Raw genomic sequence first — 26,446 nt, 5'->3', positions numbered from 1 at the left:
CTTCCGGTCAGCTTCCAAATGGGTCTTTAAAAAAAAAAATGTTTCAGTGGGTTTCTGCCAAAGAAACGAAACATTTTAGAATATTTCCCCTCCTTGTACTTGTATCTCTCCATCTACTAACAACATCTCAACTGAAAATAAACAAAGTCAAACACGTGAGTTTGGAGAGAGAACGACGGGGAAGTGGGTGTGGGCATCAAACAGGTTAGTTCGTTCTCGGTGCGTGTGCGTGGGTGTGTTTGAGTGTGCGTTTCTAGGAATGAGGGTTAGGAACCCTGGAGACCGCGCATCATCTTGGACTTGTCGAATTGTTGAAATACGGGACCTTCCTGCTTGGCCACTGCAGCGATTCCGAAACACATAACAACTCGAGTGTCCACAGAAGTCTAAAACGCAGCCAACGGGAAGACAAGTGTCCCCAGCTGGTCCCACACAGTCTTGCAGCCGTATCTAGACGTCCTCCTTTCGGGAGGTCGCAGCGTGAAGAGTGCCGGTGAAGCCCCACCTCCGCCACCCCGCGCGTTATTTCCAGCGCGGTCCCCGCGCGTCGTGGAGCGCGCGCCGCACAGCGCCGCGGACCCGCCGCTGCGCGTCGACGACGACGAGGCTTTTTGCGCGGACACAAACCCCGCCGCTCGCTGACCGTCGGGACACTTTAAAAAAAAAAAAAAATTACGTGTTGGTGCAATTATGTCGCCGCCGAGGACGCACAGCTGACTGAACAGTGTGGATCCCGCGGGTAGTTGAAAAGAGGAGGAAGGTGAGCGCGCACCTTGCATCCAGCCATGGGAGGTCAGATCACCAGGAATACCTTCTACGGTAAGCCCATCGGCCATCACGGGTATTGATTCTTTATTGGTGATGGATCAAGTGATTTTTGGAGACGATGTGATCGGGTTGGAAGCGTGCTGGTGAAGCCGCCGGGGCTGTCCGCATGGAGACTGTAGGCGTCCTGGCTGACTGAAATAAACGAGAAGTGAAAGAAGCCAAGTTTCCCACCTTCTGGAAGTCACGACTGGCTGTGCATTGGTATCCCTTTGCATTATCATGTTATATAAACATCCCAGAGATGTGTTTTGCTCCCGATTGTTCTTCTGCTCTGTGAATCTGCCTCGCAGTACCATTCAAAGTCAGAAAGTATACAGCCAAAGTTGGTTTGGAACTTTTGCCACATTTCTATTTGTTTGAAAGTGATTCACTCACAGACTTCCTGAATGTCTCCATGTTGGTAAACTGTGTCACAACTTTATGCCCTTTGATCTTTATACTCTCTTGGATATCAAGTTGTGTCAAACAGTTTTCACCTTTCAGAAAGTTAGTCAGCAGCTATTTTATAACAAGTACTTAGATGTCTAAGCAAAGATGGCAGTGTTCTCCCTTTCCAATTAAATGTGAGAATGCTGCTTTCCTGGAATGTCCTACTAGAAATCCCTGGCCCTCAGACGAGACCTCGGTCAGGGCCCCTGGATATGTCATCCCGGTCATGTTGTCGGGGCCCCGTCCAGCTCACGGGATCATGAATCATTCAGCGCTTCCCATTTGGCATTACTGAAGCTTAGATAGCACAGTGTGACAGAGGTTATTTTTATGTCAGAAATGTTTTCAAATGAGCATTTAGTTGGGATTACAACTAACATTGGATTCATTGAAATAACTTAATGCCTCCAGCTCCTGACACTTTCTTTCTGGTTTCCTCGGGTCTTCTATGATGACAATCTTTGGGATCCTCTTTCTTACTCGGAGGCAACAAGACATTTGATGGATTCACCTTGAGTTCTCTCGACCAAATGATCAATTCACTTTTTGAGAAAATACTTGTTGGTGTCACGGTGTGGTTCACTTCCTGTTGTATTTTGTAGTTTTCTGCCACTCGTGTCCCCGGGTAACTTCACTTCCTGCCTTGTCCCGTCATCCCCTGTGATCGTCTAATAGTTTCCACCTGTGTCCAATCACCTGCACCTCCCTCATGTATTTAAGCCGTGTGTCTCTTGTGTCACTTGTCGCGTCATTGTCTATCGTCGTGGATGTTCATAGTTTCATGCCTGCTGTTTTTCCCCTGGTTCCTGTGTGTTTTTGCCCCTTGGCCTTTTGATTTTGGATCTTGTGACTATTAAAGTCTTTTGTTTTCCGTGAAGTCTGCATTTGAGTCCTGCCTCCCACCCGCATCCCTGACAGTTGGTTGCCGCCCTAAACATTACAGTAGTGTACATAACAATACATTGACCATACCTGAAAGCCTTGGGGCTAAAAAGTCATTCATGTGAAACTAAAAAGAAATCCCTTCAAAAATGGTATCTACAAAGCACAATGTTGCCTGTGAAGGAAACAGCCCATTGGGGTTTTAGGATATATTTCATAACATGTCCCAAGATTAAAAAATGAACAGCCTTGTAAAAGCAACAGGACTGATGCACAGTGTTACATACAGAAACATGTTTTTAAAAAGGAATCGTTATAGTGAAACCACAAGCACTGTGAAATTTCGCAAAAGCGAAACACATCTTTGGCTCTGTCTGACCCTGCGAGGGCTCGTGCTGCAAGAGAGGCCCAAGGGGTTCCATACGTACGTCACACACATCAGGGCCTCTGTTGGGGCTCCTTACGGAGGCCGAGCCTGGGGATAAAAAAAACAGTAAGAGCGTAACAGGCCAGGTGACACTGACCAGGGCCTTTCTTTGTCTCTGCTATGTTAGTGCCATCCAATTAATGACAGCCAAGCCAGTCAGGTTGTGCATTAAGTAAGATTATCCTTTCTTAAATTGCTCATCTGACTTTTGTCATGACACTTTCGCTTTCATCGCGACGGGGCTCTGGTCACTGTTTCCCCCCGACGTCTGCGTCGGGTTGTACGACTTCATAAACACACTTTAACAGCCATCAGCTCTTTTCGTTCTACCTCGCTGTCATTTACATTATATCAAAAGGTGTTATTTTTTATTATTCAATATATTAACTTATCTAACTTCATTCAACGTTCAATCTGTGTGCTCTGAATGCTGTAAACACAACATGTTATAGGGCCTTGCTTCTTTAATTCTCCACCATTGGGCCTGGTCATTAATGGAGTACAATACAAACCGGTGGATCCGTTTTCCAGAAGACATCACGTCTGACATGACATCATGGATGCAATATGGTTGAAGGACTTGTTATGACTTCATTTAAGGCCATTGTTGTGCACAGAGCACAATTCAACATTGTTCTGTGGCGACAAGAGCATGAGAAGAGCTTAACAAACACGCCGCAGTGAGCCCAGAACACTTGGCAGAGCCTCTGCGATTGTGATGTGAAGGCGAAGCCTCCTAGACCCTAGTTTAACCTCGACAAATTAAAGGCTTTAACAGCCAATGGTGTCATTATACCACAGCTGGTCTCAGAAGTCACATGATCAGTCATTGCCAATCTTGAAAGTATTGATTGATTTGTCTCTGGGGTACAATATAAACCTCTTGACCCCTCGAAGGTCACTCGATAGAAGGCAAGAATAGTCGCCTTCCAGCCAGTCTCTCTCACAGCAACTCCTCCACAGTCTTCCAAATTTAGGTGGGAAAGTACACACAGCTATCAGGGATGAATGAGTGTTAATGAGGCCTGATTTATTCATTTTATAGTGCCCGAAGTCCTTCGAAATGTAATTGTAGAGAGGACTCAAGTGCTGTAGCACTGTAAACTGCATCAAACCACTTGATGAGATATTTATATATTTATATGTACTTGTATATATTTTACCACGTCATCCATCCAGTCTGGATAATCCTCCCTAACGTTTAATGAGAACCAAATATCTGTGAGAAACAACAGCACAATGACCTTGGTAATGTGCTTTGAAGAGAACTGTGGCAACACAAAAAGGGGGAGTTGGACCTCATGAAAGGGAGTCAGTGTGAAATAAGGCTGGTGATGACATTGAGCAAACTTTACATTCTAAGACACCCAAAGATTACTTGCTCTATTATGAGGTTTAGTCCCGATTCTACCATGTTCACACGGGAAAAGCTCTGCTCCAGGCAACTGTTTCCATCTGAGTCATCTTTTATTTTGTTACTTCCTGACCGGGAAAAAACAAGAAGAATGTGTGAGAAGAAGAAGAAGAAGAAGTAGTGTGTGCACTTGACTATCAGTCTAAAATACTGTGATTCATACGCACTCTTTAAAACATGAGCCACAACTGGAAATAACATGTAACAGCCATGCCGCGCTATTTTAAGAGTAGCTTTGAATAAACAGCCAGCTGAACATAGACGCATCGAGAACTCCTGCGAGATTTTCAAGCTTGCTTTCTGCGGAGATAATTCAGCTGTTGGAGATGAAGTTTGAGCACCATTCATGCTAGCTAATCAATTTGGTTTTCTTCCCAACTGATTGTTGTACAAATGTGTTCCACCGTGGTGATAAACATTATTCTGTTATACCGAGCGTTTTGCATATACATACATACATGTGCGTATTTCACAAATACATTTTTCTCATTAATTGCCAAACCAAGAGATCAATTGCTTTCATCCAAGGATCCTTTTACATGTAGTTTAACATGCACAAACAGCTTTTTCATGTCCACAGTACACTAGATGTGTGGTTGCCCTGTGCTACCTTAGGAAGCTGAAAACGGAGCACAAGTAAATTATTTGAATTTGTTTTTACTTAATTGGCGGGTTGCAGAAACAGGAGGTCACTACCAGCTCACAATGTTCAAAATGAAGCCTTCGGTGGTCCAGACTGTGCGATATTATGTTCTAATCTTATCTAAAATGAGGGTATTTTATTGTAAATGGTGCCCCAAGAAGAATTTATTCAGTAATGTATTTTCTTCTTCCCCTCCTGTGGGCCCGACTAAGCAAGCAACCACTTTTTCCCCCCCCGCTCAGATTCTCTGAACGGGCCGTTTCCCACCACGTCTCACCGATGCCACCACAAGCCCAAGCGCTGCCTCCCCATGCAGCCGTGTGGAAGTTTGTCGTCCTTCCCTCTCCTCTTCCATCCCAGCACTAAAGGCTCGCAGATCGTCATGGACATGTTGCAGAGGACCGTCAAGAGACAGGCCAGCTTCTGCAACGCCATCACCTTCAGCAACAGACCCATCGCGGTGTATGAACAAGTTCGACTGAAGGTAACACTGTAGCTGAGTCAGTAGTATTTCTCACATGGTCCAACCATGTTTTGACAACACAAGCTTTAAACAGTAGAAAAAAAGACAATAAGGGTTAGTTGATCAAGTGAAAGATCCCTGAGTGGGGCATTGCTAGAAACTGGTGTGACATGATGCTAAATGGAAATGCAGGCTGGTCATAATTGAAACGGCTATGAAGAGACCTACGAAACCAAAGAACTAAAAAACTATTATCCTTCTTTTTTAAATGTCAGCCCTGTTTTACCAAATTTCTGCAATCTGTAGCACGAGATTGTTCTCTTTCCTGTTTTGAAGTCGGACTGATCAGAACGTCCCCGCTAACGGGGAAAAGTGTACTGTAATATTAGTCTTTACTCTTTAAAAGTGAAGACACCGATTGTGAGTCATAAGTAGATTAAAGTCCTTTCGCTCATTCACGCTTTCATTTCTTCATATTTTTATTTGTTGTTTTTTTATTTCACGCTCTCTCCTCATCCTCCGTCTTTGCTCTCCCCTCTTTTGTATTTCTCTTTCCTCTGCTCTTGTGTGGGCCAATGCAGCCGCAGCTTAGAACAAGTTTCCACTTCACCTATCGGGCCATCTATGTCTCCAAAGTGAGAGAGCAGGGCAAGCGTTGCCATGTGCGGATGGTGTTATCTGGCACGGTAAATGCAAAGTAAATAGAGGCTCAAAATAAGACAAAAATCGTTTGCAGGTGATAAACATACCAAGATAACTTGGTTTGATTAAAATGGACTCTTAGCGAACGGTCTGAACCATAAAAGATGGCTACCTTGGTCTGTGTGTGTCTGAATTCTCAGGATTATCTAACGACTCTTCGACAAATTGGTGTGAAATATGGTATAAAATATAAGGTCGTCTTCAGGAAGAAATGTAGAAACTTAATCTTGCGCCATCTGGTAAAAATTGTAGTCTGTCCAATATCTGCAAAAATGATGTTATTCTTATCATCCTCTTCGTGTTTGGTGTTAATGAGCACACATTGATGCTATCACACTAAAATACAATAATGAACGTGGGTATTTTTAGTTAAACTGAATATGTATCATGTATTCCTCAGATCACTAAAAAGCAGTGCTGCTGGAGCGGCGCTCTTCGTCTTGGTTTTACATCCAAAGACCCATCAAGGATCAACCCTGATACGTTGCCAAAGTACGCCTGCCCCGACCTGGTTTCCCAGAGCGGCTTCTGGGCGAAAGCCCTGCCGGAGGAGCTCTCCAACGAGGGCAACGTCATCTCCTTCTGGGTGGACAAGAAGGGCCGGGTGTTCTACCGCATCAACGACTCCAGCCCAATGCTGTTCTTCAGCGGGGTGCAAGTCCCTGAGCCGCTGTGGGCTCTGATAGACATCTACGGCCTCACCAGGGGGGTCCAGCTCCTGGGTGAGTCATGCAAAAAAACAAAACAGCTACTGGAGTTTTTTGTTGAGCGAGAAAGATATAAAAGAGATCTTCACCAGTTCTTGCATCTTGCTTCTAGGGATGGCAATGTCAGTCTGTCAGTTGTCCAGACTGGAATACCTCAGTGATTTAAAAAGACAGCATCAGACATCAGCATGTGGGCATGATGACGCATGCCGCATTCTCACAGAACTCAGTCTTGTTATTATAATGCTTAACCACTAGAAACCTTTTCTGCGTCAGATTTATTTTTTCATCATCAGTGGTTAAAAGGTGATGTTACATACAGCTGCTCCACTTTTCCTGATCTCACCCAACAGCTCAGTGGAAAACGATGGTGAGAGATTAGGGAGATTGTATTGTTACCGCGGTCGTTAGTATCAAAGACATTTCCCTAGAGGGGAAATTAAAAAATGTCTGAAATCTGTTCCAACAAGCTGTACGTGCTGTTTAAAGGGTCATTACATCGAAGAAATTAAGAGCTAACAGGTCCTCCGCCATTATTCACAGCGGTTTTTCACCGCACAGAATCATTTGAAGTATGTTTTGATTGTACACTGAGATACATTTATGAAACACATCATGCATCCAGAACAGCTGTCTCCATTTTGGAAAACAATAGCAAACTATGCACAATAGACAAATAGGCATCCTCGTGGACGCCGCAGTACTTATTTATAACCTCTTCCAAGTATTGCGTAGCCGCTCTCAAAATAATAGAGGCTGTCAGCACTATTAATAAAATTGGGGAGGCTCCCATATTGTGCAGATAGTGCCATTTAACCTCATTTCTCGCCGTGTGGATGACAGCGAGAAGCATGCTATCTCGTGACGGGCCGTTTGGTATCCAGCGCCAGAGTGCCACTATCTGGGGTTCACTGGCCTTGTGGTGCTGGTCAGCACACGGCCCTTGTTGGAGAACAAGATGAGAATGTTGGTCCGCCCAAGAGGACACACACAATGGGGAGGGATGATGTCAGGGTAGGACACGTCTGGGGAGATTTTTTCCAAGCATTCAAGATCCAATTCAGAATTCAACTTCAATCTCCTTTATCACGGACCAATATTTAAACGGGGTGATAGAATAACAGAACCGTTTCCATTTTACCATTAAAATGAAGATATCCTTTAATGTTAGGTTGTAGGTCGTGTAATCTTGGCCTGTGAACGAGGCTGTCAGCCTTAAATCCCACCGTTTCTACTGCGATTTTCCCACATCGATCGCCTTCATCCCCCGCATTGATGGCTTAAACCCGAAAAGCCTCGGCCCTCAGTCAGCTGGAGGATCACTTGGCTATCAGCTTTTCTCTCCAGCCCGAGAGCTTGACTCCTGGAGAGCATGGTATATCTCAAAGGTCCAGTGTTGTCTTGGCAGTTGGCTGAAGTTCAGCAAACACTTAAGTCTCAGAATTATGGGCGGACACATCAAAGTCTGGTGTTGCGGGCTGGCACATTTGCATATTTTCCTTCAACGGGACGGTTCATTTAGTTTCTTAATGATGCTTACACTTGGGTCTGGTATTAATGCTGCACCAGCTGATAGATTTTCTGAAGAATTTCACCTGTTGTGGGCTTGTTATCAAACACAATCTGTCCAGGTGGCGGTTAGAGATCTGCCGCAGTTGTTTTTTTTCACAGGAGACAAATGGAGCGTAAAGCTGTAAATGAGCTCTGTGGACTGTAGAGAACGGCTTGGTGGGTCTTGGTGAGGTGACCTTGATTTGGCTTTTGGGATAAATGTGCAAGACAGTAAAAAAATATCAGATAAAATAGGTTGACATGGACTGGTTGACTTAAGCGAAGTGGAGTAGTAGACTTAGCTAATATAGAGATAAAGGCCAGATTTTTTACTGTTACCGAAACGTTTAAGAGTATGTAGAATTTCAGTCGACCCCATAATGTAACTTTAGAGATTTATTATGATAGAAAGAGATAATGTAGGACCGGGATCTTCATTTCTCTCTACCTCACCACACCCCAAACTATTTATTTTCAAAGTCACGAGGACTGAAGTTACATCACGAGGCGATTTATTAGATTTCCCGCAGCTCACTCCAGAGACCCAAAAAGCTATTTTTGCCAATTCTTCCGTTCATGCAGTAGAACTCGAGGCCTCAACAGACTTCCTCTTAAGTTGGTGGAGTTCCCCTCCAAAGTCTGAGAACGTAACCCAGATAAAGTCATCAGGGTCACTTTGATTTGGACTCGAGATTTCATATCCTGCATTAAAGGCCACGTTACAAACTGAGATGTGGGATGTGATCTGTGGGCATTCACCATGAAGGACACAGCTGACACAACCATCGACTCAGACCAATCAGCCTTCTCTCCCTCTCGTTTTATGACCCGCGCATTGAGCATAACGTTATGTGATCACATCCTCTCTGCAAATAGCTTCTCCATCTTAAATACTCCATTGATTAATTTTGAATGCGCTCACATGTCAGCATGCATTACCGTTTGTGTCACATTCTTTCTACGAGCCGCCACCTGAGTATTAACGTCTACTGAAGCGAGTGTTAAAGGCACAAATTGGTCATTGCTTTTAAAATCAAATCTGTTGGTGGTTGATTATTGTAGTTTGATAACAATTCATTGTTTTCGTGATTCTTTCTGGGGGGAATAGTTTTATAAAAGTCATTCTGAAACCATGTGATACAAACGATTTTTTCATTCAATAGCAATGAAATCGGGGCTACTGCCATCTGCAGATGAGATGCATCTTTTACATTCTTACACACAATAAGGAATTTATTACAGCTCGTGTGCAACATTTTTTCTTTTCTCGCCTGCTCCCAAACAGCTTTCCTGCCATCAGGTCTAATTCTGATGTTTGAGGATCTTTTGAAGGGCGGTACAGTTTCCTCTCTAAGCTTTCATCTACAGAGTGCAGTTCAGTAGCTAGCCAACGGTCCAAGGAGTCAAAGGTCTATCCTGAGATCAGTGAGACCGCCTGAAAGCTGAGATGGTGTTACGCAAGAGAGAAAGCTAAATTAATCTGCTGGAATCAAACTGAGCCTCAGGGGTTGTGCAGACCAACAATGCTGCCCCTGCGATTCAAGAAAGATATGTTACATCACCTCACTTGTCCTACTCACGCAGCTATCAATAAAGACGAAGAGTAGTAGTGCCTTGCTTGGGTTTTGTACAGAACCGCTTGTGCTACGCTGAGACACTTGAGGGCTTAGAGGGGCTGAGAAAAGGCCTCCTCAAGTGGGGAATATGTCTCAAACAACGTAACGGTTTTCAAAGCACAATTTGTCAGCTGTATTTTTACAAATGTCTCTAAACACTATTTTTCCAAGGAGTATTATAGAAAAAAAAATCTGTTGAAATATCTTTGTGAAACAAATGCATCATTTCCACACAGACATTTTTCAAAATGTAAAGTTTTTCTATTTCTTTATAGTCAACTTTTCCTGAAATCAGGTCACCAATAACTTACAAGTGTTTTTGTTGTAATTTCCCTGAAGCGAGACTCATATGGGAGTGTGATACCATTCTGAAAACTAGCATTGCTGCCTTTACACACGTCCTAACAGCACGTGTTTGTTTATGGGACGACTCCCGGAAGACCAAAGCATCCCCCGTTTTGAACAGGTATGATGGATTCCTTCCAAGTTAGATAAGCTGAAGGACTCAAAAGCATCCTTTGATGGATGCAAGATGCTCTACTGGGGGGTGGGGGGGGGGGGTTGTTTACTAGAGGTAGATGAGTCACTTAATCACTGACAGACTGGTAGTGATCCGTGAGACCGTCAGCTAACATCATCTGCAACCTGTCTCCAGAAGTCATTAGAGAAGAATCTGCAAAATGGCTGCAAGACACTCAAGAGGCTGCATGCATCTCAGGTGATTAAAAGGAGGGTGTTGACATCAATCATGTCTGTACATGGCATTGCAACGCATTAAGCCTGCACAGCATCATGGTGCGGAAAACCCGGCGCGGCGCGCTTGTCATGCTTTGTAACATCAATGTTTCTCCCTTAGGGGGCCAGAGGAGGCGGTTTTTAAAAACGTACCTGGTGTGTTTTAATAAATTGCATGGATGTCGATTTTGAGCAGTGTCAGAGACGTGGCTCTAGGGATGGGATGGACATTTCTGCACAGCCCTCCGTGGTCTGCAGAGAATACAATTCTTTGTATTTGTGGTTCCATGAAGTGCGTCGATGGCTGGATTTCACTCGCTTGAAGGACTCTGATGTCACTTTTCAGGCTGTCCATCATATATTGGTGGTTAAGAGTAGATTTGTTTAGAAGAAATTTTTGTTATATAAATACAAATTCGCAGACCATGGGACACTTTCAAGATAAAGCGCTACCAGGCGACCTGTGAGGGCTTTTGTATTACTACCGCTATGCAGCCGCAAGCTCTTTACCAAGGGATATTAGAAATAAAATAAAGGTTATCCTTTTCACTGTGTGTCAAATGACTGATCTCAACTGAAGTTATTGTTTTAGCTCTGACGAGCATGCTAGCATTGTCATTGTGAGCATGTTAGCACACATATAGCTAAAGCACAACACCTTAAAGCAGGACTCTCAAGTGTCCGGCCTTAAAGCCATCATGGGATGTTTTCGAATGCACTCGTGCACATTCACAACATTTCTTTGTCGGAGGCATTTGAAACTGTTGTTCTCAATCGATACTCACGTTCATTTAACAAAAATGTAAGCAGATGCTGCACGTTTGACTAATACCTGTTGTTTTAACAAATAAAGCCTATAGAATGCTTAAAGCATGAAAGCTCTATGCTGCAAACATGTCAGGTTGTCTAAAGCTGATCGTTCTGTACTTTCCCCCTCTTTGTGTCTATTTTTAGCCGTGTTCGTTGACTGTCTAACGCTCACTCCCTACAGATCTCACCTATTGTTTCACTTGTCAACGCAGATTATGAGTAGTTTCACGGGTTCAGATTTGTGGATGAAATGGTTTTAAATAGAGTGGGGTCAGATAGGTGCAACCCGACACAAGCTGCAGAAACACAATGACTGGGTGAAAAACAAAATGAGGGCTTTGAATTCTGTGTCCTTTATAAGAGAGAAGAGTCAAACTTGTTTGTTCTTTTTGATTTATGAAGACACACGAGCCTGAAGGGGTTGATTACCCAGTACTGCAAATGTTGTAATTTCTGGTCGGTTGCTTACTGCTAGACCCTCCAAGAACAATAAGCCGGAAATTCAGCATGGTAATAACAATATGCAAAGTCATCTGTCAATTATCAGTCTGCTGCCAAAGGCAAACAGGAGACATCTTCAAAAAGAGATGCTAAATGTCCATATTATAAACATTTAGTAATTTCCTTGAGCTGAATTCTTTTGGCAGAATTAGACTTAAATCATGAATCATTTATACAGCCTGTCGCGCTTTTTTTTCTTCTCAAACGGCTCTTTGTGTGCTCATCACACCAATAAATCATATGAAAAGGGATCCTTTTTCTGAGAGACTGAACATTTAAACCTGATTATTAATGCATTAAGGTTTTTCAACACTTTGGACCCCGTCCAAGGTTCTCCTCTTTTGGAAGTTACTGAAGCCCGCAACTTATCTTCAGGTCAGAAGAACCAGTTCAGCCCATGTTGATACCTTTTTGGGGTAAAGATTGTAATGCTGGAAATGATTGTGGTCCATAGCTGTGGTAACCGTGTCCATTTCTAAGTAGACACATTGTCCCGCTTAGCTTTCTCTCCATATTTGATGCTGAAACTTTGCTCCTGGGTTTTCAGCCCATCACAAGTCCCGAGTTGCTTCCCAAGGGCAAGATAACGTCGCAGCACTTGCTAAATCTAACAATTTCTGCATTTGGACTACCTACGGCCCCCTTTATTTTGCAACATATGTTTTTCTATGGTGCATTCTCTTGTTTGCTAAATTACATTTTTTTTAATTTGTAAATACCTGTAGTTGATCGTGACAGGCATCTACAGCTGCACTTGGCATTATTTCCTTATAATAGAGACGCATAGTTATAGTGCATGAGTCAACTTTCTTGTATAGTCACTGCCAAAACAATATATAACAAGGATTGGTGTAGTATTTATACATGGGTTGAATTGGGATAAAGATAACCTAGCTAACCTAAATTCCAGGGCAAAGGCACTTTGGTCTGGTCCCTTGTTTATTACATATATTAATAGATTTGAATTATGCAAAGCTGTAACATTTTCAAATATACCAAAGATATAAATTAAAGAAATTGAGCGGGCAGAACTTAAGGACGTATGGTGACTTTTAATCGTCTTTGGTAATTATTATCGTTACGGTTGGGAGCTTGAAAAGGTACTATGGCCAAGACAATTGAAGAAGAACATCTTAAATGCAAATGCTGAAAGTGATATCGGTTCACCTTCCCCAAGATAATAAGCCAGCAAGAGAAGAACATTGGATGGAGGCGACCATGGTAACAGTGCTTCTGAGACTGTTGTGAGTCAAGAGCAGAGAAAGAAAAGTGTCAAGGACTTACTTGAAAAAATGATTAGTGAATAAGATATTCAGACTCAGTGAAACATTGAAAGGAGAAATGGTCTTTAGCGTGACGACTAAAAGAAATACTAAAGTCAGCTTACGGTGTTTAAAATACACAGTGCTGACAGGAACTGCAGATAATTCTGTCTGTACAATATGAGTGAATTAAATCTTTTACACTTTTGAAGCCTTTTACACAGTGATCAGTCCATTGCTCATACTAAATGTAGATGCATTCACTTCAAGTACAACTCACTTTCCTTTTTGTTTTAATGTTATGCTAGATCAAAAAATGAACCACGCTGCTTAACCTTGTTACACATTTTGGATGATGTGTAGATGTAAGATGATTTGGGGGATTTTCCTTCAAGAAGTAATTCTTTTGGACAGTCGGTTTCAACAAAATGAGAGGCCCGGTATAAACTAAAATGGCTTTTGACCCAACATCTGCCAGCATGTACACATGCAGGATTCCGGTCTATGTATTGGTGTGAACTCTGGTTCAAGTGATCTCAGTTCTTGGAATTGATTTGATTTGTTGAACCAAAATAAATGCTGCTGGACAGGCTATTGCGCCTCAGCTGGGATTTAATCAACCCAGATGGATTTGAACAGATTTGCGGAGCAATCACAATAGAAATCGTAATGGAGCCTGTCAGATTCAGATCCTGGGAGCAGAGTTGTACAGAGGGAAGTCTTCTGAGAGGAAACTAATCGCTTTCAGATGGACAGGATTTGGTCCCAGCGAAGACGTTAATGGGTACTTTGTATTCTGTGTATATTTTTTTGCAAATGTGTCTATCTGTGCAGTTTTCATAGAGGGTGTTTCGACCAAAACGATGACATGAATCTACAATTGGAGTCAGATTGAAACACCGAAGACATAAACACTCAAACTTAAAAAAAATTTAAAAGAAGGGTTCAACGCAGGGCTGTTTCATGTATGCAGTGTAGAGGCCCTTTAGTTAAACCTGCCTGGAAAACACTGCCCTTGTGACAATCCTGAAGTGCTGAGCGTTATTTTCACTGACGCCATTTGTCACCTTTCTTTCCACAACCATGGTCCAAAACTCACAAACATCTGGCACCAAACCAAAGACCCGGCTCCTATTGCACGTAACATCCAAGCTACTCAAACTGTTCACCCCCCGTGTATCGACATCGTAACGCTCTCCTCTCCTGTTTAACACCCAAAATACTTGTGCGGTTATCTACAGTGCGATACCACTCCTTTAAAGCTCACCAATGCACATTTCCCCCTGAAGCCAGTTCCAGCTGATAAGTAAAAGCCCTTCCCTCTCCTTTTTGGGACAATCCCTTCCCACTGCCTCCCCTCTCATGACAGATGACTTCACTCACTCATTCTGGACAGAGCCTTGGCTAGGCCTCCTAGGCACGCCAAATGCAAAGCCCCAAATGCACGCGGGCAGACAATTGGTGCAGCTGCCCTTGTATAGAGGTTGTAGCTTACCAAAAAGCTCACTAATCCCGTTCCTGCAGGCCAAGGAATCCACTGAACCCGGCCTCATCCGTTCAGCACCGGGCCATTGTCTAACTGGGAGCTGTTCAAAACTGAGCAAACGGTGGAGTTTGCTCAGTTTGATGCATGCAGGCCTCTCTCTAAAATGCATATCCAAATTAAGTGGAGCATATGCGATAGCAATGTAGCATCTTTTTAATCGCATGACATTCCAGTATGTTTGCCCAAGTGAAATAGGGATGCCGGTTTTTCAGTTAATGTGCGGGACGTCCTCCTTGGCCAACATCATGTTCATTTTACAGTAACTGGTTTTTCAGGATCACATTAAGAACTCCAGCGGGTTGCAACTTGTTTGTATGGGTGATTCTGAAAAAAGTTAAAGGATTTGTTGCAGGTTAGTGTTTTAGTGAAGGTGTGTGTACTTACTTTCACAGAACCAAGGTGTGTGTACTTACTTTCACAGAACCAAGGTGTGTGTACTTACTTTCACAGAACCAAGAAATTCTTCCATTATGTTCAAGCAAGTTTTCTCACAGCTCTAATGCCTAATAAGAAGGCGTAAACAAGAGGTCAACCATTGACCCTGCAAAACCGTGTCAGTCTGGTATGTGTTACTCTATTTAATCCTGAGATTGAGTTGCTGGAGCTGTTCAAAAACCACTGTGTTTTCCTTGTTTGTATGTATAGTTTTTGGGTCTGGAAAATGCTATTCAGACTTTACCCTGCTATTCAAAAAGGTTTCAATGACCTAAACCTATGAATGTCAAAGTTTAATATAATCGCCATTATGTCAATTGCATGCTATTTTAAAACCATTGACACATTGCCAAGCCTTAAAAGTTGAGCTAAGCTGTAGTGAATTGCTCTGTGGGTGCCAATTATTCTTTTTTTAACGTTATTAAGAGGACAAAAGAAAAGACTGCGCCGGTCTGTGTGTGGGCGACATTTTAATTAGTGAGCACTTTAAGAGGAAAGCTTTGCTCAATAGTAAAAACCAAAAAGGTGTTTACACCCCAGCTACTAAAGGATGGAATCACTTTCTACTGTTTAAATGAGTATCTCAAGTCATTGGTGCCAGACCTGCTTTTTGTTGGACATATTGCTCAAAGCACCAGATGAACCCAAGACCCTTCACCAGCCATGGTCCAAATTAAAGGCTAGCCGGTCTATTCCCAGGTGATTCCCAGGCTTGAAAGGCAATTTCACCACAGCGGAAGCCACTTATATCGATTAAAAAAAGCTCCAGAAAGTCTCATTCATACACATATGCTGTACGACCAATGTAGAACAATTATTCTCCGATATGTAAATCATATTAACTTAATATGTTCAGAATTTATGAAATTTAATTTTCCATAAAAGAAAAGATAAAAATGTAACAAAAACACATTGCCAATAGTGGACCCCTAGGTTTTTTACTATAAATATGAAGTACAGCAACAGAATAACACAGTAATAATTCCATGTTCCATGCACTGCAAGCTGACAGCAGATAAGCCTCTGGGGACCGCGCACATTTCCGTTTTTGGGTGTGGCCAGCGGATATCCGGAGTAAGACTTTTGTGTGCACGATGTCAATGTTGTCCGTTATGCAACTTGAAGCATGAGACTGGATTTGATGTTAAAGATAGTAAATGTACAACCGGATTGTTTCCCAAGTAGTTTCAAGCCGATAAAATCTCATCCACGCTGCAGTCGCGTGTTCTCTTTTAAATATTACTACAAAAACAAGAGCAAATATATGTGCATTCATATATTGTGTTTATTGTGTTGACTTCCTTGGTAAATAAATGTAAAATGAATGCAGAATGTGTTCATAGATTGCCGGTGCCCTGGTTGGGCGTCACTAAATTATACAAACGGTTTGAACAGGACTATATATCCATCCTCTGTGGGCTTTGTTGAGAGCAGTTATTTACCTCTTGTCATGCAACCGTGAATGTTAGTTTCCTCACATAAACACGTTCATGATACGACAGGAGGTAAACACCGCGTATTGTGGGTTTCATCTGTGTAATCTCGCTGTGTGGCTCAAAGCTTTTGTCAGCCGTTTTATGTGTTAAATTCCTTCCCCCGGACTCCTTTTTAAACAGAACAGAGGAAGGGCTCATACATATTTATGTGGCTCACATCTTTATCTCTCATCGTTTTGTCTTCCTTTATCTTTTGTAAATCTTGTTTTTCCACAAAAAGGTCAAAGCTTCCTTGTACAGTCGCATTGCTACTCTCCTCACGGCTTGTTTTGACTGCTGCGCCACTCAAACTGTGAACCACGGGAAGCGGCAAACGGTTATCTCTGCCGTGGCCCAAAGTTGGCTAACTCTGCCTTGAAGACGATAAGGCTGCTAATAATAAGAGCCTCGTGCTTGGTTTGTGGACACTCGAGCTGAGGAAGTAATTAAGTCAGAGCAGTTTATCAGTGGCTGGCCGGAGATGTGCCGTCTCTGTGTGATAAAGAGGAGCTGGTGAGGTATGCCCCTTCTCTCAAGTGTCTTCCCCGCCAAGTTGTTCATCCTTTTCTTCCTCTGCTCGCACTCGCTACACCCACTCAGCTCGGGGGGGGGGGGGGAAATCCCCACACCGGGGCCGAGACCGGAGGAGCCACACAACAGCCATTGTGTCAATCATCCCCCGCGGCCTGTGCCTCCCCACTCTCCTCAAATCAGGCTAATTTTAACCCCCGCCGTTGTTGGAGGCCCGTGTTAAATATGGCAGCGTGCGCTGGGACGTGCCGAGACGGCGTGCGCGGAACGACTTTATTGTGCGATGTCACCATGTGGCTTTTATTTGAAAAGGTGGGTAGAATTAGCATAGGAAGGGCTATTTGTGAGAGACATATGATGCGGTTTTTAAGATGCCTTTCCCTTTCAATGATCGGGGGGGGGGGGGGGGGGGGGGGCGGGAGGGGCTGCTTTTAGCCTCCAGACTCAACTAAAAATGTCAACTGTGTATGTAAGGGGAATACACTCACTGATGCTGAAACAGTGCGTTATGTAAGCTGCTAGTACTCGTGGCAGCATATTTCAGCTATTCGACACCCACTCAATACTTTCCATACACTCTTTAGTCCTTTACAGACTGAAGGAAAACAAGCTCCATTAAAAGAGTTTCTGAGCTGTGGATCAAATTGCTCATAATAATCGGCCTTTTTACACATTTTCGGCTTGCGGCTTCATGTGCATCTCTTTTCCTGCCACGTTACATACAGCTGTTACGTCACTTTTACTGTGATGTAGCCGCTGGCCAGAAGGTACAGTACACCGCCACTTAAAGTCCCGGTTCATGACCATATCAATGGGCTTGGGAATACTCAACAACAATAATAGTGGGTGTATTACATGTGGCGCTGTGATACTTGTATATGGCTGGGAGTGGGAGATTTTGTTGTGACTAGTTGCTGCAGATCTATTGGTTTAGATAGAATTTATCTTTTCAAAACATAAAAAAAAAAACAAGCGATTGAAAATCTTTCCCGTGTCATTGTTTTCCCGCCGCAGACAGCGAGATGGTGACCCTCGACTGCCTGCGTCCTCGTTCCTTCGCCGCCACCCACCGGGACTCCATTCAGCGACACGGGGACGACCCCCGCCTTTCCATCAGCCTGTGCGACCTGAGCCTGCAGCGACACGAGACGCATCTTGAGGAAGAGGACGAAGAGGAGGAACGCCTGCAACGCTTAAGCTCCGCCTCCTGCCACGTGCCCCAAAATTCGCAAAATTCACAGCAGTGCTCGCTGCTGCCCAGCAACCTGGACACCGATCTGCACTTCCACTCTGTGCACGGCGTCCACGTCACCGCGCTGGACGAGCACACGATGGCGCGACTGGATCACCGCGGCGACGAGAGAACCCTGGCGTTCACCAGCCGGCCGATGCGCTGCTCAGAGACCATATTTGTAAAGGTAAAGGCCGGCGCCACGCGGCCCGGGTCCCTCTCCTACGGTGTGACGTCATGCGACCCGGCCACCCTGAGGCCCAGTGACCTCCCGTCCAACCCTGAGTCCCTGGTTGACCGCAAGGAGTTCTGGGCCGTGTGTCGGGTGGCGGTGCCGCTCCACAGCGGAGATATCTTGGGCTTCGTGGTGAACGTCGAAGGGGAGGTCAGGATGAGCCAGAACGGCAGCAGCGCAGGGATGCAGCTGTGCGTCGACAACTCCAGACCCCTCTGGATGTTCTACGGCCTGCACGGCAGCTTCACGCAACTCAGGATTTTAGGTATGATCAAACTTTCGCTTAGATTGTGTGTTAACTTCATAAAAAAAAAAAAAAAAGTATGAGCTCAAAATTTTAATTGGGGATGCAAAGCAAACCATACTTTTCAATGTTAGAATTTTTTTTCTCCAAAAATATTTAGTGCTCAAACAGCAATTATGTGGGATGGTTGTTGTGCATTTTACTTTTCATTTCAGTGCCTTCTTATTACTGTTCAGTCATGTGTGATGTCCCTCAGGTTCTCAGACTTGTGGAAAAACAAAAACACAACTTAAAGGGAAAGCAGCAAACTGGGGTTCTGTCCTTTTTGGGATAGTTTGACAAAGTAAAATCAAATCTGCTGTTCCATTCCAATCTTCCATTGATCTTAACAATATTTCAACAAGTCGTAGATCCTTCAGTAACCTTTGGAGGCTGAATTCCCACTTGAGTCAGTAAATAGTTTTCCCCTCCTAAGCTGCCATGGATGCTCCCTTGGATCCTCCCTTTTGGTATTATTTTCCTCTCTGTTTCTTTGAAAACGGTTTGCCTCCATGTGGAGATATTCGAATTTTTATTTTCTGAAAAACACTTTATTTGTATGTTGCAGCAATGTTGAACTCGTTTTGATCATTTCAAAAGCCTCCCTTCTTTATTTTCTAGGACATTTAACTCACATTTTCAAGGCAGCTTAAAATAGTCTTCACCCCATTTTGTGCAAATCCACAAAAGTCTGAAATATTAACTACATCTAACTGGGTTTTTAAGTTCTGCACTTACAGGATTTAAAATTCTTAAATTTTTAATAAGACAGAGCTCCTGCATTTTGGATAATGACTGTGAAATACAGCACCCGCCATCCACCGCCACAGATGATCTTAATTCTTTAAAAACAAGATTCCGCCAGTGTTAACGCCTAAATAAGTTAACTCTGCTATAGCAAATTAGCCCTCTCTTTATTTGTATGCATTATTAATACATCGTATTCTACAGGAAAAGTTTTCTGAGAAACTAATGATGAATGTAGTTTGCTTTGTCACAACTAGTTCAAATTCTGTCGTGATTAATTTCTGGATCTCGGTTTCTCCTCCTTTTCCATGTAGTCAGACCAGGACTGAGGAGGTTATTTCTGTCTTGCGTGGGTACCCTGCAGCCGGCATAATGCAGCAGCATAGGGTCCATCAAAGCTCCTTATGATGCCCTCCATAGGCATTATTACAATGTAATTGCAAAGAGGCTTGAGATGCTGGTTTCCCACCCACAGTTTGTTCCCCGATCCCCCTTGTGTATTTTCTTGCACATCCCCAACCCCCACCCCCCCGCCGGCGCACGCCGCCCCTTCTCTCGAGTCATTACCCACTCCAGCTGTGGGGAGTGCATTTGTGACGTCCCTGCTCACCCACTCGCTGAAGCTGCGTGCCACGAGTTGCCATAGAAACCGCCAGCCAGGGATGCGAGTGACAGTTTGTCATGGCTGGGTGTTGTCAAGCCTGTGAAGTGGAACAGATGGGAGTCTGTTTCTCTGCTACTCTCCTCATGGTCATTTTGTCTGTTATCTTTCTAATTTCATGTGAGATATTGGGAATCAATAATAACCTTTGGTACTTGTGTAATCTTAAAGCCGCTATAACCAATGCTTGAAAGGGGACCTGCTTAGTGATGAAGCTACAAGGGAATTATGACCAGACTCTGTAGTTCCCTTCAAAAATGTTGAAATGTTATTACAACGACCCAGAGTGAAGCCTTTAAGGAAGCTGTTTTAAGGACATATTGCCTGGTTAGATTCCATCCCAATCACAGCTTTAAAACCAATCATAACCTTGCCAGACACCCATGTTCCATGTCTGTAAAAAACACTACACGTGCAACTGAAAACAAGCATACCAAGCTGCATATATCTGCCTCAAGTACTAAAATGTCAAATGTTAGATGAATAAGCTATTGTTTATTCATCTAAAAGAGAAGAAGAATCTAGAAGAGTCCCGTCTGAAATCGAAATTCCCCTGTAAATTAAATTAATGAAGACATTGTAAGTAGGTCCTCATTCATCCCCAACATAAACACAGTTCATATAATTTGAATATTTATGAAATAAATGAGTATACGCTATGAGTCATTTAACAATGCAAAAACAGCATGTTTATTAATCTTTTCTTACAATGTTGCAGCCAATATTCATTTACTTGACCAATGACAGTTTTTGACAACCAACTTACTCTTGCTAAATTAAGTGGAGACCAGCTCACACTGGAAACACTGCATGCATTTGCTGAACTTCAAAATGATTAGCAGTTTGCCAACAAGTTAGCCACATCGGCTTCAAATGTTGTCTTGTAGGTGTGTTTACAAGCTTGTTTCTACTGCCGCCAAGTGGCCAACAAAAATCCGTTCTGCAGGTTTAATACCCAAAAAGCGGATTGCTTGTCTGATAAGAAAGTGTTGGCAGCCACCAAACACTGAAATAAGTCACCTGTAATGCCTGCGTAACTAAAGACAGTCGCACAGCCTTTCTGGTGAAACGGCCAGCAGCACATTTAGAATACAAGAGGAGATGAAAGGTACGCTTGATCAAAGGGTACACGAAGAGACACGAACATTAATGTAATCCATTCTCCCTTATTAAAGATGTGCAGGACATGTGTTAATGGCCATGCTGCCACATTGATTCATGATAAGTAGGTGATGGAACGATCTGTAAATGCATACACGTCTTTGTATCCCCTCTAAAATATAATATAAATAAATAGATGACTCTCACAGAAGCCAATCCCAGCAGAGACACAAACACATTGATCTCAGTACCAAACTAAAAAAAAAAACACTAATTATGGAAAGTTTTTGTATAGATCGCCAAAGGTCCTGTATTCATACTTATTTTGCTACGTCTGTTGTTTTTTAAGCCGCATGCCGTTCAATGCGTGACTACAAAGCTACTATGGTTTGTGATGAAAAGAAAATTAACAATTTCAGAGCATCAAACTGTATTCCTTTTTCTGCTGAATGACCACAAGAATGTTTATATTTCAGTCATTTCTCCTCTCAACAATCTCATAGTAATGTTTGTACAAGCAAATTGTGTCGTGTTAATAGCTTGTAAACTACATACATTAGATCACATGGAGGACGGTGCTGCCAAGTTGGTTACCGGTGCAACACGTTAGCAATATTTTTGCCATGGTCAGTTGAAGGACAATGTATAAACAACAACGGCGTGCGCCCGCCAGGCAGACTGGATCCGGATTTGTCTGCCAATATGAGAACTGATGCCAGAGCCGATGGGTACGGGGGAGCGGATCACACGGGACAGACAACAGATCGTCTGTGAAAGCATTTTGTACCCTACCCAGAGGGACCATGGGCTCATGAAGGAGGAGGGGGGGCGCGGAGGTGCTTGGCGTCTCTGGCGAGAACACACCAACTCATGGGCTCTTGACTCACTCGCACACACCCACGCGCAGACGCTGCGGCCTCACAGGCCTTCATGGATGTGCAATATCAGAGAGGATCCTCGCTCACATCCATTTGTTAATTATCAGCTCTGAATAACTCGCAGTGTGAAATGTGGAAATATTTCATTCCCAGTTACGAAAGCGTTGCGTTTGGCTTTTTTGAAACTTTACTTTGATGATCTGTATGCTGCTTAACCCAGACATCTCTTCCGTACCGTCAGGTTCATCCTCACATCCAGACTCACGAGGCGTGTCGGTCCCCAGCTCCCCGTCCTGTACACCAAACACCCCCACAACGCTCGGCAGCGGCAACTCCGAACCCAACCTCAACACGCCCTTGAACATCAACCTCAACTCAAGCCTCAACTCCAGCTACTACACCATCTTTTCCTCCTCCACAGGTTAGTCCAAATGTTCCCGTTTATTCTGTTTATCTATCTTGTCTCGAGCGTCATTCCCCCTGTGGGAATTTCTGTCCAGATGTTTGTTTTTTTTCCTCAGTTCATGAAATTGATTAAAACAGACATGCAGAAAAACAATGAAAGCTGTGACAATAAAAAAAAAAAAAAAAGCTGTGATCCCAGATTTCCCTCCTAAGCTGCATGCAGCATGACACAAAAACCCCTGAGAGATAATGGAAGCACATTAATCTTCAGCTAAAAAAAAACAAAGCTTAAATAGAAAGGTGCATTGGATTTATGTGTCATACATCTAAGCGTAGCAATGCAACTACGTTTGCTTTAATTACATGAAAACGTGAAAGTTCTCTCTTTCAGACTCAATCACACATCTGACGTCTCTCGTCCCCTCAGGTACAACGCCGAGCTCTCCATTTTCCAGCCACCCGGAGTCGCCTTCCCTCCCATCCCACTCGGGCTCGTGGAGCGACGAATGCACCATTTGCTACGAGAATGCCGTGGACACGGTCCTCTACGCCTGTGGACACATGTGTCTCTGCTACGCCTGCGGTCTCAAACTAAAGAAGATGGCCAACGCATGCTGCCCCATCTGCAGGAGGACAATCAAAGATATCATCAAGACCTACCGGAGCACGTAGGCTTGTGTGGAGACAGTGTGTCGCCATCGTCAGGTTCAGCTCAAAAAAGCTTTTCAAAGCCATGTAAGATTTTGTAAAGGTGGAAGCAGCACAAGCGAAATCCCCGCTTGTTAGCGTGTGCAATCTTGCTCAGGTACTCTACAAAAAGGACTTAAAACTGATTGAGCATAACATAGAAATAATGCTTCAAAGTTCCTGCCTATAGCGTCTCACAGTGAGAACCAAGCAATCGGGTTCATCATAACGATTGATCAACTGAAAACAAATTCTGTGCAGGTACCGCACACCGGAACGTGACCTACTATTGTGTTGTGACTCATTGCTTTGTGCATCTGTTGAAGGGGAAGAGTAATCTGAAGAGCCATCTGTCCTCCTTCCCTGCAGATCAGCCCTTCATTCTGATGGCGATAGCATCGCTGCTAACTTTTTAAGAAATAAAATTGTCCAGAGTAGCTGGATTGCAGTGGGTTGTATTAGGGTAAGAATCAATTCTTTGAGATAAAATTCTATTTGACATTCCCTGAATGCTTCCAGGGGCCAGTGGGAAATGATAATAATAATGGTGGAAAAATGTGTGTGTGTGTCAAAAACTTGTTGGACTTCTCACTACCTCCTCAACATTTGTGCATGGTTCGGGTTGGTGCAAAGTATGTTTGAGCCTTGTCACCATAGAAGGTCACGCTCCAGGTGAATGAGGACGTAAATCAGTGATGGAGGATGTGTGTTTGGTAAGAAGAAAGGGGAAGAGGGAGGACCTTTTCGGTGTGTGTCTGCACATCGTTTCAGTGCAGAGGGGGTGGTTGCTCACTCAGGCACACCCCATACATCAGAGGTTTGTATGAAAGCCGGTGAAATGTGGGACTTGCATGAGTTGCACGTCCCGCTACTTGGCGGCCTCAGTCAGCCGGCGGGACGCTTCGACGGTGCAAAAGATTCAAATCTCTGCAGGAAATCCCACTGAAAGTCACAGATGGCTGTGCTTACTTCAGGTTACGCTCTTCTCTTTTATATGTACATAGAAATTAAACATGAATATTTGATTTCAGCGGTGACGTATTTGAGCACACTGTCTTCAAGTGGAAAAATCGAATCACTCGAGTGCAGACGGGGGCGGGAAGGTAGCCGGTTATCGTGGGACGTCGTGAGATGTTAATTTGCATATCCGTTTCTGAGTGCTGCTCTTCATCTGCGAAAGCGAACTCCAAGGACATTTTGCCTCAACTAAGCTCATGCATTATGTGCTGCTTTGAATAGTTAAGAAAAAGCTATTTTCAGGTGTTATTTTGGCCTTGCTGTAACATTACGGAGTAATTTGTTAGTAAAAAAGCTTTTTGTTGTTCAAGGTGTAGAAGCTTGTCATTTTGCCGTCGTGGTGGAAAACGAGCAGCTATGTTGTACAATATTTGAGTCACCGTTAAGTTTTCTTGTGTGCCTTTAAGAAGCCTGGACACACTTTTAGTCTCACTGTGAAATCCAGGAGGTTCATATTTATCTTATAGTTATTCTTAGATAGTTGTGATGTCTCTGATGTGAGCAAGTTTAACCACACAACCTGCAAATACAAACATTTCAGTGTGCTTAATATCGGTGTGTAAATTTATTCACTGCTAAAGAAATGAAATGTTTGAATATTGCCTTGTCCCCTCTGTCACTGCAATGCATTATACTGGAATTTGTTGTGCTTGACGGATGCTCAGACTTCTACAACTCTACCTGTTTTTTTTTCCCTCTTCCTGACCAAATACGACCTAACAGAAATTAGATTTTTGTGAAACATTTCTGATAGAAAAATAGTATAGATGAGTGATATTAACATGTACATGCTCATTTTTATTTATTTTGTTGGTGCATAGTTGGATTATAAACCTTACTCCATCTGTCCAGCTGATTTTAGTTTGCGGGAAATTTGACATTTTGAGGAATATGCTTTTTACTCGATGGGAGATACTTTTAAGTATTTCAAACATATGCTAACACTAGTACTTCAACTTTTGATACCGTGCATTTGTCATTATCATAGGTTAGTTTTTTTTTTACTTAAATCAACCATAATTATTTTGACAATAACATTATTGGATTCTCATCAAATGTGTACCTGAAAACAAAAAGTGAGCTTTAAAATGCGCTCATGTTTGATAACGGCGTTAACACATAAGCAGATCGCACCAACCCCCGGTTTCTCCTCCGGTAAAAGGTTTGCCCTACTGTCTCCTTGTGGAGATGAAATCAAAAAGCTCCCGATCTTGTATAACGTTCATTAAAAGATGGATTAGCTGGCTTGAAATAGCCAGATTTCATCAAACAGTAAAATATCTTCCCACAAGCTCACAGACAATAACCTCCAGAATTACTGTTCTACACAAGCAAGCTTTACCATGCGATTTAGTGCACGTTAGATGTGCTTGTAGGCATATTTGGTCATTTTGGAATTAGGGTTGTAAATCATCTCAGAATTTCATTAAATTGATTTCTTTGTACAATCATGCAATGCAATTTTGATTTGATTGAATTTAGGGGCTTGCAATCGATACGAGACTACATCATACCGCCATTTAACACCAACAGTGATCTTTATATTGACTCAAAAAAAGCAACTAAAATATGATTTAACCATTATGACTTGCTTGACACAAATGTGCCTCTAGAAGGCAGAGGATGATTTTATTAACGTTTTCACTTGGCATTGACGATATTAGATCGTTGAATTTATATACTGGGGTGTACCTCTGCACACTTACTCTGGGCAGCGGCAGGTTAACCATTTTCAGTCTTTTTGATAATCTAACTGGATTTTAAAGTTGTATCAATCACGTTAACAAATTCTTTGCCAGAAATCGAATAAGCATATTTTACAAGATGTCAGACATTTTGTCAAACAACATATAGGATACTAAAGAATGCTGTTAAAAGGAATAAACCATGGCATTGGTTACCAATTTGTTGTTGAAAAATATTAAGGCTACTTAGACTACTTGTGCATATTTCAATCATATCTTGAATTTGTGTTGTAGTGAAGCAGACATGCGTGGTTTGTATATATGATCATAATTTTGACAGGCTGTTATTCCAAATGTGACCAAATGTGTTCTGTCCAAGCAGTAACGATACCAGCAACTGGGCATTGTGCATTTTGGAAAAAGAAAATCAGCTTATAACTTTGGGTTTCTTGGCTTGAAATTCATGTCAGTTGTTAAACATTTTTACAGTGGTTTAATTATGTTGAGTTTGATAAATAAAGTATATAGAGTCACCTGTTTTTTTTTTGTTATTGCCTTA

At 42.9% G+C, this 26,446-nt stretch overlaps 1 protein-coding gene across 1 annotated transcript; it reads left to right on the top strand.

The window, feature by feature from the left end:
- Positions 1-296: 296 nt before the first annotated feature.
- On the top strand, positions 297-26,418 carry LOC120820733 (E3 ubiquitin-protein ligase NEURL1). The gene is made up of 6 exons (XM_040178846.2): positions 297-819; positions 4,866-5,107; positions 6,189-6,510; positions 17,972-18,688; positions 22,335-22,514; positions 22,926-26,418. Exons 1-6 carry the CDS (start codon positions 786-788, stop codon positions 23,168-23,170), a joined length of 1,740 nt encoding a protein of 579 aa, XP_040034780.2. The 5' UTR covers positions 297-785; the 3' UTR covers positions 23,171-26,418.
- The last annotated feature ends 28 nt before the right edge of the window (positions 26,419-26,446 follow it).

Source organism: Gasterosteus aculeatus, chromosome 6 (assembly GCF_964276395.1).
Source record: "Gasterosteus aculeatus chromosome 6, fGasAcu3.hap1.1, whole genome shotgun sequence".
NCBI classification, from domain to species: Eukaryota; Metazoa; Chordata; class Actinopteri; order Perciformes; family Gasterosteidae; genus Gasterosteus; species Gasterosteus aculeatus.
The sequence above is the reverse complement of the archived record's forward strand: the minus strand, read 5'-3'. Positions and strand labels throughout refer to the sequence as shown.